This window comes from Etheostoma cragini, chromosome 7 (genome assembly GCF_013103735.1).
Source record: "Etheostoma cragini isolate CJK2018 chromosome 7, CSU_Ecrag_1.0, whole genome shotgun sequence".
NCBI lineage: Eukaryota > Metazoa > Chordata > Actinopteri > Perciformes > Percidae > Etheostoma > Etheostoma cragini.
The window spans coordinates 22590668-22608515 of record NC_048413.1 but is presented as its reverse complement, the minus strand read 5'-3'; the positions used below and the strand labels follow the sequence as shown (position 1 = coordinate 22608515).

The 17848-nt window shown below is 40.5% G+C and overlaps 4 protein-coding genes across 4 annotated transcripts in view; 1 reads left to right on the top strand and 3 right to left on the bottom strand.

Moving 5' to 3' along the window:
- Positions 1–4680, top strand: part of tmco4 (transmembrane and coiled-coil domains 4) — an 8606-nt gene extending 3926 nt beyond the window's left edge. Inside the window, exons 9-14 of the mRNA XM_034877428.1 lie at positions 148–312; positions 571–707; positions 859–943; positions 1242–1359; positions 1530–1647; positions 3476–4680. Coding sequence (XP_034733319.1) covers positions 148–312; positions 571–707; positions 859–943; positions 1242–1359; positions 1530–1647; positions 3476–3976 — 1124 coding nt within the window. The 3' untranslated portion in view covers positions 3977–4680. The remainder of the gene's footprint in view (positions 1–147; positions 313–570; positions 708–858; positions 944–1241; positions 1360–1529; positions 1648–3475) is intronic.
- htr6 (5-hydroxytryptamine (serotonin) receptor 6) lies at positions 4237–9253 on the bottom strand. Its single transcript, XM_034877429.1, has 3 exons — positions 7857–9253; positions 7274–7408; positions 4237–5167 (listed from the first exon to the last, which is right to left on the bottom strand). The coding sequence occupies exons 1-3, from the start codon at positions 8769–8771 to the stop codon at positions 4811–4813; spliced, it is 1407 nt and encodes a 468-aa protein (XP_034733320.1). The 5' UTR covers positions 8772–9253; the 3' UTR covers positions 4237–4810.
- Positions 9254–10908: 1655 nt separating this feature from the next.
- On the bottom strand, positions 10909–13111 carry micos10 (mitochondrial contact site and cristae organizing system subunit 10). The gene is made up of 4 exons (XM_034877773.1): positions 12871–13111; positions 11788–11835; positions 11267–11373; positions 10909–11135 (listed from the first exon to the last, which is right to left on the bottom strand). Exons 1-4 carry the CDS (start codon positions 12941–12943, stop codon positions 11127–11129), a joined length of 237 nt encoding a protein of 78 aa, XP_034733664.1. The 5' UTR covers positions 12944–13111; the 3' UTR covers positions 10909–11126.
- Positions 13112–13723: 612 nt separating this feature from the next.
- On the bottom strand, positions 13724–17623 carry sike1 (suppressor of IKBKE 1). The gene is made up of 5 exons (XM_034877519.1): positions 17156–17623; positions 16378–16483; positions 16151–16293; positions 15915–16028; positions 13724–14842 (listed from the first exon to the last, which is right to left on the bottom strand). The coding sequence occupies exons 1-5, from the start codon at positions 17312–17314 to the stop codon at positions 14723–14725; spliced, it is 642 nt and encodes a 213-aa protein (XP_034733410.1). The 5' UTR covers positions 17315–17623; the 3' UTR covers positions 13724–14722.
- Positions 17624–17848: the final 225 nt, after the last annotated feature.

The following is a 17848-nucleotide window of genomic DNA, read 5'->3' as shown; positions in this document are numbered from 1 at the left end:
CCCCCCCCCCCCCCCCCCCCCCCACTAAAAAATACATTCAGTAACAAGCTTAGTACCCCCTTCAAATACAATGGCTAAAAACAACCACTTAGTTTACAAGTGCTGCTTAGTTGTTTCTCACATAAAAACACAACTTCTGCCTTCCAGGTTCGTTCCAGGCCCCGTGGTGCAGCCTGGGCGAGTGCGGGGAACAGTACTGCCTGGTGTGGGAGTCACGTTTCCTCAAGGATCTGGGCTCAGCCATGGCCTCTCTGTTGGATGGGCTGGTCAGCATGGTGGCCCAGGAGGCGCTTAAGTACACAGTGCTCTCAGGTAAGAGGGTGCCGGAAGCACTCTATTAAGTGGGTCTGTATCTTGAAACAGGAGTGCTTGTGCTAGTGGTAAAAAATGTCCAGCTCTGAACTTGTGATATGTGACGTGACAAGGTTAGGCTTTTGTGGCATTGATTTCTGATAATGAGTTGATTCCTGTTTACCAATCCAGACTGTCTGATCTAGCTTGTTGTCCTTTTGTTGTATTAACCCTTCCATGGTACTGCATTAATGTCTTTTACACCGCCACACTGTCCAGGCATTGTGGCGGCTCTGACGTGGCCTGCGTCTTTGCTGGCAGCAGCCAGCGTCATTGACAACCCGTGGTGTGTTTGTCTGAACCGCTCAGCTGAAGTGGGGAAACACCTGGCACAGGTTTTGAGAAGCAGACGGCAGGTATTGTGCTATCTTTATTTTTATATATATATATATATATATATATATATATATATATATATATATTTTTTTTTTTTCTATTAGGTAACAAAAGGAGGATAAAAGCTACTTCAGAATTGTGCATCTCTTCTCTTTCTCTCTGTATTTGAAGGGTAAGCGGCCTGTCAGCCTCATAGGTTTCAGTCTTGGGGCCAGAGTTATCTACTACTGTCTTCAGGAGCTTGCAAATGATAAAGGTAAAAACAACTTTCTGTGAATAAACCGTATTTTGATTATGCATGACGATTAGATTGACACCCATAATTCCTTGCTGTCTTCGTTCAATGTAAGACATCCCTGGGTTAAAGTCCTGACTTTTAACTCTTTTGCTAAGTCACTGGTGAAGCATAGAAGAATTGTTTTGACGGCCCTAAATAATAAGTATTCAAACTTGGTTATACCTTTTTGTAATTAAAACAATTAATCTAATTCAGTTTCATCATCTTCCATCATTTTATGTACATTGTTCTGACAAGCCCTGTATCGCTTCCTCAGGGAGTGAAGGAGTAGTGGAGGATGTGGTCCTCTTGGGGGCCCCTGTGGACGGCTCTGAAAAGGCCTGGGAGAGAATGTCCAGGGTAGTGGCTGGAAAGATAGTAAACGGCTACTGCAGGTAATCTAAGAGAGCTCTAACCTTTAGTATGCCATGAGTAAAATGTCTACATTTTTACAGTGAAGGCTTACAATTGCTTCATAGTTTTGATATACTCATCATCACGTCATTGTATGCCTGAGGTCCAGTTTTTTGGATGCAGTATTTGTGTTTTATGTACCAACTGTCAGAGGGGACTGGCTCCTGGGGTTCTTGTACCGAAGTTCATCTGCACAAATGTCTGTTGCTGGGCTACAGCCAATCAACCTCCAGGATCGGCGTATAATCAATGTGGATCTTTCCTCAGTGGTGAGTCAGAGCATATACTTAAATTAGGCCCGCTAAAGTTCCCTTAATAAATTGTTCTTGAAGTATATGTAAGCTAAAGATTATTTAACATCTCAAGGTTTTCCTCTTTGAAGAAAAACCCACACGCATCACTTTCCTCAAATTGACACTTTTCATGCATACATTTTGCGTGTTCGGTCAGTCTGTGAAATAATAATATAAGAAGTCATGGACTAATCGATGCCATTCATAATTTTATTATCACTTAAAAAGAGACAGTTGTATTGCTTAAATAAAATTAAAAAATATGAAAAAAATAAGACCCTGCTGGTCCGTTTCATTTTACAGCAGTGCCTATCTGCCACCTTGGAAATCAACATGATTCCGCTTCAACAACATTGAACCTTCAACATGTTCAACCTTCAAGTAAACTAGTTGATGCTTTACCAATCTATGTAAAGCATCAGTGGTTTCACATTTCACTCAACTTAACGTTGAAAGGTCTCATGACATGGTGCTCTTTGGGTGCTTTTACATAGGCATTAGTGGTCCCCTAATACTGTATCTGAAGGCTCTTTCCCAAAATTCAGCCTTGGTGCAGAATTACGGCCACTAGAGCAGGTCCCACAATGAGCTTTCCTTAGTATTGCCATTTCTGAGTCTGTAGCTTTAAATGTTATTGAGGAGGAGAGGGGGGGGCAAGGTGGAGAGTGGGGGTGTGACCTTGACCAACTGTCGTTAAGGCATGGATACCTGATCCAAGCCGGACGGGACCCGACGGGCCGGGTTTGGACAGATATTTAGAAATTAGGATCGGGTTCCGGTCGGGCGCAGTCACATCAGCATGATAAGGCATTTGTTGTAAAATGGTGCTGCAGCGCCTTTTAAGAGAGCTCAGCGTGCGTGCGTGCGTGGAAAGTGGGCAGAAGAGAGACAGAGAGAGAGAGAGGAAACGGACGTGTTGTAGATGCGACTGGAGCAGAGTTGGTGGAATAAGTTTTAAGTTTTGTACACCGTATGTGCAGTGTCCAAAATAAATCCAAGACTGAAAGCCAAGTTCAATCATTTGCTCACTAGAAACGGGATTTTAACCCCAACGTTATCCATTTCATAATGTGGGCCCTGGAGGTAACAAGTCTGCACTGGTTTTCTGTGCACCGCGGTCGGAAACGAAGCAAGCAGGAAAGGTTTACACATTGAAGATGTTAAATTTAACAGCTAATTAATGATTGCTTGTTGCCCCGTGTGCGCTGATGCGCTCATCTGTGTAAATTTCCGAATGCCTTCCTACAGTTGCTTAATAAAAGTGGGCTTTCCACACGAAAACGTAGCCAACGTGTCATTAGGATGAGAAAAGAAAATGAGATTTTAACTGTCTATCTCAGACATAAATATCCTAATGCCTCTCGGGCTCAGGCCGCGGTCCGGGCTTGGACTCTAATTGCCAGGCTTTGCTTGTTTGCGGGCCAAATTCCCTGGGCAAGCAAAGCAGAAAAAGGGGAGGTCACCTTTCCCCTTATGACATCATTAAGGGAGTATTCCAGATTGGCCCATCTGAGCTTTCATTTTCTCAAAGGCAGAGCAGGATACCAAGGGCTTGTTTCACACCTACCGCCATTTCTAGCCACTGGGGGAACTCATGTGTTTAAAAAAAAAAAAAAAACTCAGACATTTTCATGCCATGGGACCTTTTAAAAAGAATGGTAAAGAAACATACAGGACATGTCTGAAGCACCATAAACTATATACAGTACCTGGTCATGTAATGTAGGAACATACACTGTAATTTGCAAAGAAAATCTCTCCTCTTTTTTGACTGGGACAATAAAACCAGGTTTCTGCTTCCCAGGTGAAAGGTCACTTGGACTACATGCGTCAAATGGACACCATCTTGGTGGCAGTAGGTGTTCCCACCAAAGAAGTACCCGGAGCCTCCTTTGCTCTTCCTCACTTTGTAACGTTCACACAAGGGACAGTGGACATCCCTGACCGAACCCCCAATGAGCAACAAGTGACTGAGACACAAAACCAAGCTGAGCAGGCTGAGGCCTCCACAGGAGAAAGTGAAGATGTGAAAGAAGCGGCAGAGACAGAGGAGATGGTTGACGGTTGGGATATTCCTGATATTTCAGACCTGCTGGACTCATTAAATGATACAGAATCTGACAGGAACAATATACTACTACCTTCTGGGGAGAGTGTGAGTAATGACAACACAGCATCTGCTTTAAACGCCCTGAGCGACGCCGTAGAGGAGGCCGACCCTGATAATGAACACATATCGTGGAGCTGGGATGATACACACTGGAGTACAGAACACACACAGGAACAAAGGCAGCCAAACTTGTAAAGAGCATGTTACTGGACCAGCTGCTTCCCTGTAAAATCTTTTCTTCAAGTTTTTTTTTTTTTTTTTTTCCCAGCATCAAAGCATTGTTGGTGAAAATCTCCATTCCTTACTCGACACGCCAGAGACGGCTAAAAAGTCAGTGCACAAATATGGCAGCCTCAAGTGAAAATCTCCAGCTTTGTTTAATCATGACATGTTGATTATAGACAAATGTATTAATTTAATAATAATTTAAGATTTTGTAAATTATGTAAACGTTTTTACCAATTGTAAATAGTGTCCTAAATTGTTTTCTAAACTTGTTCTGAGATCAAATACCTGTAAATATTACTTGTTTTGCAGGAATAGGATGAATGCTACAAAATAGGTGTGTTTCCCTCACCTCCTTCTAATTTTCATCCATTGGCCTGGTTGCTATGGATATTTCACAGTATTTAATTTCTGTAAGGCTGAGGATAATTCAGTGAATGCATCTTCTTCAAGGCCTTTCTTCTCTCTGGTATGAGAGGGATAATGTGAAGCACAGTTTACCATAGAGTTTCAGGGTCTAGTTACATTGTGTACTGGCACGCATAATACGGAACGGAAATAGTCTGTTTCTTCATCCAAATTTCATAATTGTAAAGACATAATTCAAGATAGAACAAGGGTGGAACTTTATGTCCATAGACATTTTTCTGTGAATAAAAAAAAATGTCAAATGTGATTTGATTTGTTTTTCCCCCCTTAGTCGAGTGAGTAAATCAGAAATCGTTATAAGTTTCAATGCTTGTCTTGAATCCCTTTCCTACCATAAACCCTGACATACCATATTAGCGTTTCCATAATTGCTATTCAATCCAGGGTGTCGACCTGATTGGGCAGAAGCAGAGGCAAATCGATGCCAGCATGCTCAGCATCCAGCAGGTTGACCGCATCAGTGGCAGTGGCAGGGGGCTGAGTGGGATCAGAAGGCAGTGGAGAGGGGGGGCTGCTGGCAATGTTAGGGTCTCCTGAGTTGCGGAGAGAAAGGGAAAGCGCTGGTGAGGGTCTTCTTGGAGACTGTGAGGAACAGCAGGGCAAGAGCTTCCCCAGAGCCCGCTTGAAGTCTCTCATGAACAGTGGGTAGATGATGGGGTTCATTGTGCTGTTGCAGTAGCCCAGCCAGGTGATGGCGTCAAAGAGCGCCATAGGGATGCACTCACACACTGCCTGAATGAAGACGGTAGAATGTATGTCAGGCATTACGGCATCAAGAGTTCATTTATGGTCAAATCTGAAAGATAATACATTTTAGAAATAAATACAGAGAAATGTCACCTTAGTCAATCTGGGAGTTTTTTTACCCATAGAAACAGAGTCCCTGTTTCATTTGTGTTGTGCATGTAGGCAACGTAATACACATTCCTTGCTGCTGGTTTTGTTCTGCTTATGGGCATATATATATATATATATATATATATATATATATATATATATATATATATATATATATATATATATATATATATATATATATATATATATATATATATATATATATATATATATATATATATATATATATATATACATACACATAATCAGCAGATTAGATAAAATGTTGCATTGTTTATTATTTTTTATGCTGTTTTTTGTTTCCTATATAGTGTAGATGCATAAATAAACATGGCAACATTTAAACATTCAAAACATTGGTTCTGTGAAAGATGTTTTGAGGAAGGAAATGCATTCAACATGATTGTAAGATCTCAAGGATACAAACAACGTAACTAGTACTTTTGTCTAAAAATTTCCAGAGTCACCTTTAATGATTATAAATAAATAAATAAATATGATTACATGAATAAATAACTAAATACAGATTTATTTATATGTCTAATGAACTTATTTGTTTCTTTTTTTGGCTAAATGTATATTAGTTTCTTTTAAATTCATAGTGCGGATTTATTTATTTTATGTTTACTTCCATCAAAAGTAAAATTTGAAACAAAATAAGTAAATGAACACAGAAAGAAGGGATTTTGAAATAAAAAGTGTATTTATTGCCCACTCATTGATCTTTCTGGCAACAAGTAGGCTATATTTATTTTGTGTAAATGTATTAATTTCTAATGTACTTTTTTTTTGCTTTTTGCTTTCTGTGTCCAATTGCATAGTGCCGTTTTGAAATAAATAAGCAAATACATAAATGCAGTAAACAAATAAATGAATAACAATCTTTATTAATCGCCCATTCGTTAAACATGTATGTATTTACTTTCCCTGTGCCTTTTGGGCTCCTATGAATTTGGAATGAAATCTTCTGAAATCATAAAAATAAAAGAAGACGTATTTTCTTCCTTCTCGTGATTCACATGGGCTGTCCATCACTCTTTTTATTCCCTGAGTAGAACTTGTAAATACATTGCGTCTGGATGTTAAAAACCAATGATCTTGAACATAACCACTAGTTATGAGAGTATGTTTAGTGAAGGAGGAGACAGCTGTTGGAGGAGATCTTCCAATACTATCAAGATGAGACAGGGAGGCGGTGGGAATAGGACAGAAAGGAGGGGTGCGTTTCACACGCCACATTGGGTGTGAAAAGGAAGGAGAGCGCAGACAGTCAAGTCTCTGTGCTCTATGTTATGCAGGGGAGAAGCGAGAGGGCACAGATGGGAAATCAAAATGACTGGATCATTGTAAGCTTGAAAAACAGGACAAGTGTCATTACCAATTTAGATTAAGCTGTTATTTTAACATTAATTAACTCTTGCCTAGGGTTTTCATGGCCACCGACATGTTGGCTTACTATTGAGTGTGTGTTCTAAGTCTGATCAAATGAAAATTAACAACATGAAAAAAATAAGCCTAGTAATTAAAAATGATTCTGTGCTGTGTCTTTTTGCTGAGTTTTGAATGAGTCACGAAGCTGAAATGCCAATCTATTTCCTCGTTAGATAGCTTGGCAAGGCTGTGACGCCAAAGCTGGCCAATACAAAAATAGACCAGTATCCAAGTGTTTTTCCCCCCCTTTTTCTTTCTTTTTGTTGCATTTTTTTCACACTGATTTGGTGCCCACCACACATGTGAGAAAATTAACAAAACAACTAAACACTGAGTGACTCAAGCAAGGATGATAATAGAGCTATTGCAGTAAAGGCACCAGACTTTTTAAAATGGTGAAGGAAATTGTTGAAAAAAAAAAAAAAAACTCACCCGTGCATATAGGTGAAGAAAACCTGGATGGATTGAAGCTATTTGACCCCCTCCCCTCATTGACTACATTTCTTGCTCATATCTGTGGTAGAGTCAGTGTCTGGTCCCTCTACTGACCTGAGCCATATTGGTGATGAAAAAGGGCAGCCAAGCGCTGAAGAAGAGTCCCAGGAGGACTCCCAGCGTCAGACTGGCCTTTAGTGCCCTCCGACCCTGCCTGTGAGCCAGACAACGCTCACTGTTCACTGACGGCTGTGGACAGTGGAGGACAATAGAAATGGTTAATCCTAGAATTATAGATAATATGAGCTACTAGGTCTCATTACTATTTTGGAGAAGCTTATCTCTAACCATAACACTAGGTACTGACTGGTTTTTGGGGCCCCCCTCCAGACTTGACCAATACAGTAAAACTGCTTTCTTTTAGAGTGGCCTTTTATTGTGGCCAGTCTAAGGCACACCTGTCTAATAATCATCCCGTCTAATCAGCATCTTCATATGCCACACCTGTGAGATGGATGGATCGTCTTAGCAAAGGAGAAGTGCTCACTTACACAAATTTAGCCATGTGTGTGTTGAGAAATAAGCCTTTTGTGTACATAGAAAAAGTCTTGGATCTTTGAGTACAGCTCAATACGTATATAAAGATTTTTTAATCTGCCTGGCTGGTTTGTTTAACTGTTGAGTCTCTCTGGCTTACCGGTACATTTTGTGATACAGGAGGTTCCTGGTGACTGCAGTCATCTCTGTCCTGCTGAGCTTGCCCCGCTGCAACCCTGGCTGATGGAGGCCTGGAAGGTTCCCCTAGAGAGGGATGGGGGTGTGGTGGGTGGCTTAGTGCTGCGACCCTCTTTGCCTGCCTCCGCGCTGCCAGAAGGATCCGACAGTAAGTGAAGCAAATGGCGCTCGAGGGCAAAAAGAATGTAAGTACAGATGCCACCAGGGCAAAGGGCAGGGTGACCTGCAGGCGGCACTGGAAGGAAAGGCCTCCCGATGGTGACAGCTGAAAGTAGGATGCGGGGTACAGTGTGTCAGTGTAAGAGCTGATGTTGCTACTGCTGATGCCAGGAACAGATGAGTGTCCACTCCAATGGCCTAAGCTGTGCCATTTCATCTTAATGGGAAGAAAGGAAGCCAAAGCTGCCAACCCCCAAGCAGCTCCTACCAGGAGCAATGCCCGAGGTGGAGTCATCGTCTGCTTGTAGCGCAGCGGTGAGATGATGAAAAGGTAGCGGTCCAGGCTGATCACACACAGGTTGAGAATGGACGCGCTGCAGCACATGACGTCAAAGCAGAGCCAAATCGGGCAAAAGGCAGGCCACAGCACCCAGGCCCCACACAGAACATTGAGCATGGCTGGGGGCATGACCACCAGGGCCACCATTAGGTCAGACAGGAACAGAGACACAAGGAAGCAGTTTGAGGTGCAACGCAAAGAGCGATGGGCAAACACCACAGCGATAAGCAACATGTTGCCACAGACCGTCATGAGGATGATGACAGTCAGCATGAAGGCCAACAACCACGGGCCGCTGCCAGCGATGTTCCAAGCACTGGTGGTTGGGGAGCTGCTGTTGTAGCTTCCCACGGAGCCAGACAAGTGAGAGTCAGCCATGGGGCTGGTTGAAAACCACCAATGAAGGTTCCCCTTCAGGCACCACTAGATGTTTCTCATTTGCGGCCGAAGCTCTCGCTTTAGGGCCATTCATGCATAAAAAGAGGTCTTGTGTTGAGAAGCCATCCAACCCTGTTGCTGTCAAGGTTCACCGGACTGTTCTCCATGGGTAAATATCTCCACCTCCATTTGGCAGGAATACATCCACGTGCCTTGAGCTTACTTCCACTGGCACCAGTAAAGTGATCAAAACCACATACACTCATCTCTCCATCCTGGCCAGCATGTCCTTGCCTCATCCACAGCTAAGAGCCAGAATGAGCAATTTGATAGCTGACAGAGGGTTTCGAAGCAGCATGTCACAATGATGACAGTCAGTGGAGGAGGGCACATAGAGAGAAATCTCAACTAGGCATACGAGAGCTGTGCTGATGAAAAGAACTACAGGAGAAGAAGGAGGCTAGGAATAATTCTCAGGATTATACCTCACCTCACAGCAGTGGAATTTTAGAGTTGCCCTTTGCCAAGCTGGAGCTCTGCTGCTTTCCACAAGTCCTTTTATTCTGCGAAACAGAGAAGGGGAGCCAAAACAGACAAAATCGGAAGCAGTCATTTGTACGCAAGGCTCTGTTTATGAGTGCTCTGTAGGTATCATGGTCCTTGTAACGCTGCCTTTATATTCCTCGCTCCTGTTAATCCCTTCGTCGGCCACTCCAGCGCGCCTCCCAGCCAGAGCGCACAGTTTCTGAGAAGGAGCGTGTCAAAGCATTGAGCTGTTAATGCATCACCATGCATAATCACAGCCAAGAAATGCTAATTCTTCCGCATAGGAGTTGGTGTGGGTGGTCTTTTTCCGTGTTTGGTCATACTGTTTTTATCTATTAAGGGGCAACTAGTATGGCATTTTCATGTGGCATTATAAAGATTTGAGGTGAAGTGCTTTTTCTTCAAAGATAGAATTTCTCTTAGAAGTTATCTTTTCAGAGCAGTAGTAGGAAAGATTAAAAAGCAGTCACCTTCTCTGACTTCTTCATATTTAATGATTTACAAGATTAAATTACACTGGATTTAATTTGATTTAACTCAATTTTAATTAAGCTCTTTTACTCTTCAGTCCCTGCCATGAAAATGTTGTGGTATCCTTCCCTATTCAATAGCCTTGTCTCCGATTTCTTTAATCCTTTTTTGACTTAATGATTTCCCTGATGACATTTGCTGGTCCCTTTAGATAGGGGTGTATTCCATCCATGCAACTTTTGTGACTTCTGTAACAACTAGCTGTACAAGTCGTGATGATTTAAGTGCATAAGAGTGAAGCAAATACATATGCAACCTATTCTTTAGCATTTTAGAATTGCAAAATGTACACAAGCTTTGTCTTTATTTTGTGTCTAATGTTAGCGTCAAAAGGTCTAATCGCTTTCACTGTGTCTCAGATTTTAAAAACAATTAAAACATGAAAAATGTTCATGAACAGTAGATTTGGGTTATGTTTTTTTCATTTACCATTGGTGGAAGAGAAAAAAATCACATAACTGAAAAAACAATAAAGTCACTTCACCTTGCTCCCACATTCTCAATCCAGAAAATAATTATTCACTTCCCAACAGGAGCGCTTGAATGAAAAAAATAACATAATAACAAAAGCATGTGGTAAAATCATGTGCACTCCATATTTTAATAGCCTTGCCATTCAAGTACTAAGCATAATATGTAAAGCCCTCAATTTTCATGCCCCCTCAGAACTGACTAATCTCCATCACTACGCCCCTGTCATCTGCCACATCAGATCAGCTGTTGCCAACCTTCTGACCCCTTCTCACCCACACCGAGCCCACCACCTTCTGGGACAGCGTTTGCATTGCTCTCCCCACCTTCCTCCACCACACCATTTACAAAAATCCCTCCCACTCGCCGTCAGAAAAAAACCCAAACCACCACCTTTTTAAACATAACACTTGACTCCTATTACTCCCTCAAGTATCACAATTGCTGCTTGGAGTGATGAAGTAGAATCTAACTTTTAGAAGTCATTACATTGTTAACCTTGTTTTTCTACAATATCTTTCAATGCAATTTTTTATGGTTTTCATCCAATATAAAACATCTAAGAAAAAAAAGAATCACCTGGGCATCATTTTTTGTCGTGATGATGATTATTTTATTAAATATACACAGGCTGTCCTGATCAGGCACATTCAAATCAAACAAGAGTCATACTAGGATGGATCGTTCAACCGGAAGACATTAATCTTACTGTAGAACAGTGCAAATGGTGACTCTCACAAAGACAAAACAAAACCAACAAAGATATGTCAAAAAAATATAAAATGACAGTCCCTCGATGACTGGCAGCTATTGTTCCTGTTAAAGAAAATACAAATGAGTTATATGAACCTTGATGTACATCAACAATGACAGGGTTGTTATTCTAATAATAGAGATGAAGAAATATTTCTGTTAGTTGCTAAATGTGTTTTATTCCACAAACAAACCTTTTTGCTTCTGTGCAGCAAATAAAAGGACCTCAGGTCATTCTGACAGTTGGCATAAGCCATGCCAAGTCCCGTTCCTGAGCCGAATGAAATCGGCCAAGTGTGCCCTACAAATGAAACAGGTACTTTATCTCTTCTCATGAATGTCTCAGGGTTATTTCAAATCATATCAGAGATGGCGTGTGAAATCCTTTTTCACACTCGCTCTGACACCTCGTCTGTTCGTCTTTTACATTCACATTCTCCTTTTTGTGCTTTTCAGAATTAATCTTGTTAGTGCTCTTCTCACAATAAAAGCAGTTTTAAATTCACATTGAACATGTTCAGCTAGATGAGACTATTGTTAGACAAAAAAACACTCAAAAGGCTGTTACTGCGTGAAAGAAAGTAAAAGTGTTTTGCTGCTAGCAGTAGACAGCTACTTGTATTGTGCTCCTAGCTCTGCTCCTCCTGTCAAGCACCTCTGAGCTTAATTAAAGGTTCAAGATGCTATACAGCCTCAATCCATTGAAACTACTTACGTTTGAAGAACAGAACAGAAAACACGATTCCTAACCCCAGCCCAGTGCCTGAAAAAGAGTAAAATACTTAAACATGGAACACAATGCACCTTTAATAGACTTTTTAATGTATTACTGCTATAGTTTCATTGTTCATTTCTCTATTGTGTGTAGATGCTGTCTCATACTGTCTCTTGACTTATGTACATTAACATTATGTATTGTATATTTTCTATATAGCCATAACATAAACTTAGTTGCTTTGTGATGCACTGTTTTATAGCAATAAACTCATTTATACACTAGGGCGGCGGCAAGTAACGTCACGGTACTGCGCCTATGTTTCCTAAACCGATTAATTGTGTGGTGTAATCCCCTAAAGACAAAGTGAGCCAGGTACCTGGCTCCAATAGCTGATGAGGGCACTGACGTCGCACCAAACTCCACTCAAACATCTGCCAAATTTATGGTGCTGCTTATTAAAAAATTAAATTACAGAACCCACCGGTCTATAATACCAGTGATGAATCGAGCAATACCGTATACTTTAATTAACAAAAAAATTCAAACTCAACTGCTCCCTGTCGCCATGTCTATATAACCTTGTGGAATTAAAAACTGAGTTTATGTTGTATTAAAGAAGTCTTTGTATGAATGCCAAAGAGTGCATAATGTCTCGTAAAGTGTCGAACTAAATGTCCAAGCAATGGTGAAACGTTAAGTTAACGTTAACGTATTACAGATAAGCGAGAAAGCATCGCATTTATCGTTTTACGAATGGCGCTCGCACTTAGGTTCTTCCCAGCAGCTAAATCTTTGTGAAACTCTTATACTTATGAGTAACGTTATCTATGGTATCCTAACTTGATAAAAGTGCGGAATTAAATCAAATTTTACGTATCCAAATAGTCATAACGTTGACGTTACATGTGAGACATTTGGTTGTCCTTTACAAGCCCTCTATGGCTAGCTAGTTAGCCGCTCGCCCAGTCAATGACAGCTGTGGACTAATATAAAATAAAATAATAAAAACTGCTACTTATTTTGTTCTTATTCTGGGACGTTACAATGCCTTTATACGCAAAAGAGCCTTCGGATATTTACCAAGTTTAATGGCACCGTCTGCCAGGCACCGGTCCCACTTTTTCCCAAGCTCTTTTTCCGACATGGTGAACATTAGCTAGCTCCTCCGACTACAAGTGTCAAATGCTATGGAGTTGCTTTCACTTGCTGTCGGTAATACGATTTCAAACGCAGGGGACCGTGATGAAGTGCAGTAGGTTTGGGGAATTAATTGATGGATAGGTTTTGGGCCGCCAGTTACAAAAGAAATCTTACTTTATCCAATCTATGTCGTTAATACAATATATTTGGAGAAATAACAACTCAAACATTCGAAAGCTCTTTTATTCCTCTTCACTTGAAGGCAACATCACCCATTGCAAACCTCGCGAGGCGTTAAAACCATGGACTTTATCAGTCATTGGTTAAAACCAGAGCGCCATCTTGTGGTAGAGAATAGAACAGTAATTCACCTCCATATAGTCTTTCTTTGCTGCTAGGGTGTAATTTCTAATAAGGACATGGGGGACATGTCCCCTCAACTTTTTAAAAAAATCCAGTTTATGACATTTTGGACTCTGTAAAATGACTCTCACAAGTATTTTTGATCGCCCCCTATAATAAACAATTAAGTAAGCCATCTTTTTCTTATACATTGTTTAGTGCTATTCTTTCTTGCACAATGTATCATTATAATCAACTTTATTACTTCCTGGATTATGTATGATCACAGTCCCTAAATGTATGAAGAAATGCAGAAACTGGGATTCAAATAGAAAACACTTTGGCAGGGACCACCCCCCCACTTCTCAAACCAAAGTTACACCCATGATACTGTCAAATACGTTCATGTTGTGGCACATAAAAAGTTCACATTCATCCGTTTATTTGTTTTATTGCAAATGTATTTTAAAAGTTTCCGAATGAAATTTTGTTTGACACAAACAGTACACTGTCTTGAAGTCATTACAGCATGTTCACCGTATTAACACTGATTTCCTGAGATGACAATATACAATTTTTGACACATACAGTGCGCAAACATTTTATATTCATTAAACAAAAACTTGGTATGTTTTGAAACTGTTACCATTAAATAAAGATGTGCCAGCTGGGACACGTCTGCATCCAAAACTACAAAACTGGTAACACGGAACCTAAGTAATAAACATGAAAAATCATGTTATGTACAATGTCGACAAACAGACTCACAAACATATCAAATTCATTAGTGATAGACAATCACATACAAATTTTCCACCGTCACCCCTCTGCAGGCAAACTGTTTGAAACAAACAGCCAAAAGTCATATTGTTGGCAGAGTGATCATTAAGCACAGCTTCTCAAAATGGTCCAGACTACAAGTTGGCTTCTCAACGGACTTCAAGTGAACTCAAAGCAAGGGTGGTTATGAGCATTTAAGTGTGTGTGTGTGAACAGCAAAGGGGCACCAAAGAGGTAGAAACTGTGTCTTAGAAGAGTAAATGCATCTTTGGCCAAAAACAAAACAAATCCCCTTTGCTATTACTGCCTTTTACTCCAGTACATGTGTCTTAGCTCCCACAGAATCCTTGTCAGTAATAACCAAGACACCTCATTAAAAGTCAAGGTTTATGGGAAATTCACTCCGACACGACTGCAGTAATATTACACATACTGTACACATGAAAACAACAGCTATCATCCAGACATACCTGCAGGTAAATACATCTGATAGCCAGAATGTTGTGTTTAAGTGGCCTTTGCTACAGAAAAATATGCTGTGATTTGGCTGCATTCCATTTTATGTTTAAAAAAATAATGTGGTAAACACAGGTCTAGAGATCATCAACCTTGCCTCCTGGTCTTGAAGAGCTTGTTGCCTCAACCACAGTTCACACTGAAGCTGTTCTGATCACTCATAGGACCCTGGCTGAGGGGACTGTTCTGCTGCTGGCTGGTTGGTTTCTTCCCTCGTGGTCTTCACAGAGCTCTTGCTGATGGCCAGGAGATCTCGCAGCTCCTTGTTCTCAATCTAAAGAAGAATAACCATATATTTAAGGAAAAATTGTACAGATCTAATTGTTGTTTAGTGCTGCAATTTAAAAAAAATGCAGAGGAGGAGAAAATAGAATCGGTCTTCACAAAAATCATCTGGTGAGTCTTGGATGGTAATTTATTCGTGCTTTCAAACGTAATCAATGTTGAATAATAGTCGAATACACTTTATTTCTCTCTGTCTACTGTACAATGACAAATTCAAGTACAAAACATTTGGTCTCAACTACTGCCAGAAAATGCTTGGTTATGTTGTAACCTTGGTTCTCCGAGTGAAGAGACTCTCTCCACCATACATATAGAATAAGTAGTGTAACTGTTAGTTATACAGGAGAAGCCAGTCATTTGAGTTTATGGCAAAACCTTTCAGTTCTCGGTTTTCATTTTGTGACTTTCGACTGAATAAAGGACTATTCTTCCAGTCTTATTTCTCCATTGATGTTTTCTATAAAATAGTGTCAAAATCTTGTCTCGATCTTGTGAACCCAATCTCGTGTCTCGTCTCGCGAGCTGGGTGTCTTGTCACACCCCTAACACACATTATTTAGTTACAGTGTATATTTATGTAGGTGATACATGCCAAATTTGTATGAACTGTATGTATTTCTATTATGGATGTAACTATTACCAGTGTAATGGTAAACCACGGTGGAAACGTTGATGGTAACAATTGACCTTTTCATTTAAAAATCCTTATTATAGAGGTGGAGTACCATGGTGTGGAAACCCTGGGATTAATCTTTCCCAGCTTCAACCGAGGCGCCTGAAGTTGCCGCGGCAGGCGCACTGCATAGCCTACAACATGTGTTTCTTTTCTTTAAGTTGGAATCATGTCGGAGGGAGTATGGAACGCCAAAATGGTCCCATTACGCCAATTCCTTAGCCCGTTTTGAATGGTTAAAACACCATTTTTTCCTGTCACCTAATGGTTGCTGTATTGTAACTGCATATTGAGTAAATAACGTTGGCGTTTCCCCCTATTTTTAGATTTAAAAAAAGACTTCCAAAAAAACATGGATTCACTCACAAATCTTTAGCCCTGTGCTCACCTCTAGTTGAGCGAGTCTCTCTCGAACAGAGCAGTAGTGCTGATCGTCCACCTGCACTGCTCTTCTCATCACCTGGCCCATCTCGCATATCCGCTCTACTTGGTTCTGCACTTCCTGGAGAACAGTCAGAAAACAAGATGTTTCCTAAAGTCAGTGCATTGTTTAAATTTGCACCCACTTAGAATCCTAACCTATTTATGACCAAGAATTTGAAAATTTGAAGACATCTGGCATACTTTTGCGTGGTTCTCATGGAGGCTAAGCACCGGTTTGGTGTCCAACTCCTTCTTTGCCATCATCAGCTGGAGCATCTGCTTGCGGTATCGACCCATGATCAACTCTAGCGCGTACTGATGTTCTTCAAGAGATAACCATAGTTCTACACAGACAACATGAAGAGGGTTAGGAAAGCTATAAAACACCAACCTAAAATCAACAGAATAGAATGTAGTTTTTTTTAGACCTTTGTTCTCCTGCTGTAGTTCTTTGATTTGGGTGTTTTCCTGATTCAGAAGGACATGAGGCTTGTATTTGGTCAGCTCCTGAAATCCTGAAGTGTCTTCTGTTTGCTGAGAGGAGAGAAAAGTATAGGACAGTGGAGAGAAACGATAAGGAATAGAAAGATGTGTTGCTCCATTTTAATATTAAATCAACCATGCTGACATAGGGCAATTATGTAAACTTCAAAAACACACGGAAACACACCTTACTAATGAGGTATAATATAACAGATCAAAGATAGTTTCAAGGTACAAGTTCAGCATCAGAAGTTAATTAAAATATTATTTAGCTCCATAGGAATAGGAGGAAGAAAGGAAGTTTAACTGGTTGGCCAACAGTTTATTCTTTGTGTTTGTTAAAGAAAAAAAACACATGAACAAAATAACAAAAAAGAGGATGAAGAAGAGGAGGGGAATGTAATAAAAAAATAATAATAATAATAATAATAATAATGTATACTTTATTAAAAACCTATCATGTCAAACTCCATACAACAATAAAGGAGTTTAGTATTGCTGTGGTTATCCCAAACATACACAGATAGAAGATGTTCGAGCTTATCATTTTTGAAAACTTTAAGGATGTCTAGATAAACTGAGCAAGGAAGTAACCCAATAAGCAGCACTTCATTTCATCATAAAAGAACAAAGCCCTGTCGTAGCACTTCAGTGTGTATGCCATTGAGTAGTGCAGCACTTGAATGACATTTCTTTGTAACCGGTTTAGATACCTGTCCTTACCTTTTCTGGAAGGGCATTTCCAACCTCTCTCATGCTCTGAACTCTCTGGCTGAGGGCCCCGGACTGCTCTATCAGTCCCTCGGCGGCCGTGTCGTGCTCTTTCAGCCTCTCGAGAAGGGTCCGGGCATCGCCCAACACTTTTTCCAAAGTGCAGGCCATTCTAGAAACTGACAACTCCTGTATCTAACGTAGACAAGCTAACTTCACACTAGCGTAACGTTGCCAGCTAGCTAGATTGAAATACCTCGCAGTGTTAGCTTAAGTTACATTGGCTACCCAGCCTTGGTTAGCCGAAACAGCTGCAACGCCTTTATAGCAACGTGTACAAACTATTACGGGCCTTCGCCTTCGGAGGTATTTGTCGGTAAACTGCGTAAGTACAGTAACGTTACATGGAAATGAATAATTGGTCTCTCTGTTTTGTTGTCAAGTGTACCGTTTCCGTGTGAGACTAAACAATAACGTCACTTCCGTCAGATTCACAATGAGTGCTATTTGATTATGATTATTACTTCTACTTGCCTTCATTTTTTACATAATTTTCATACAATTTAAGTTATCCTTTCTATCCTGTGTCTTGTATGTATAGTGAGAGATGTTAACGTCATGTTTTCTATGCCTTTATGAATTTTCTCAATAAAAAACGTCACTTCTGTATTTTCTTCTTCTATGTTTATACACGAATAGAAAACC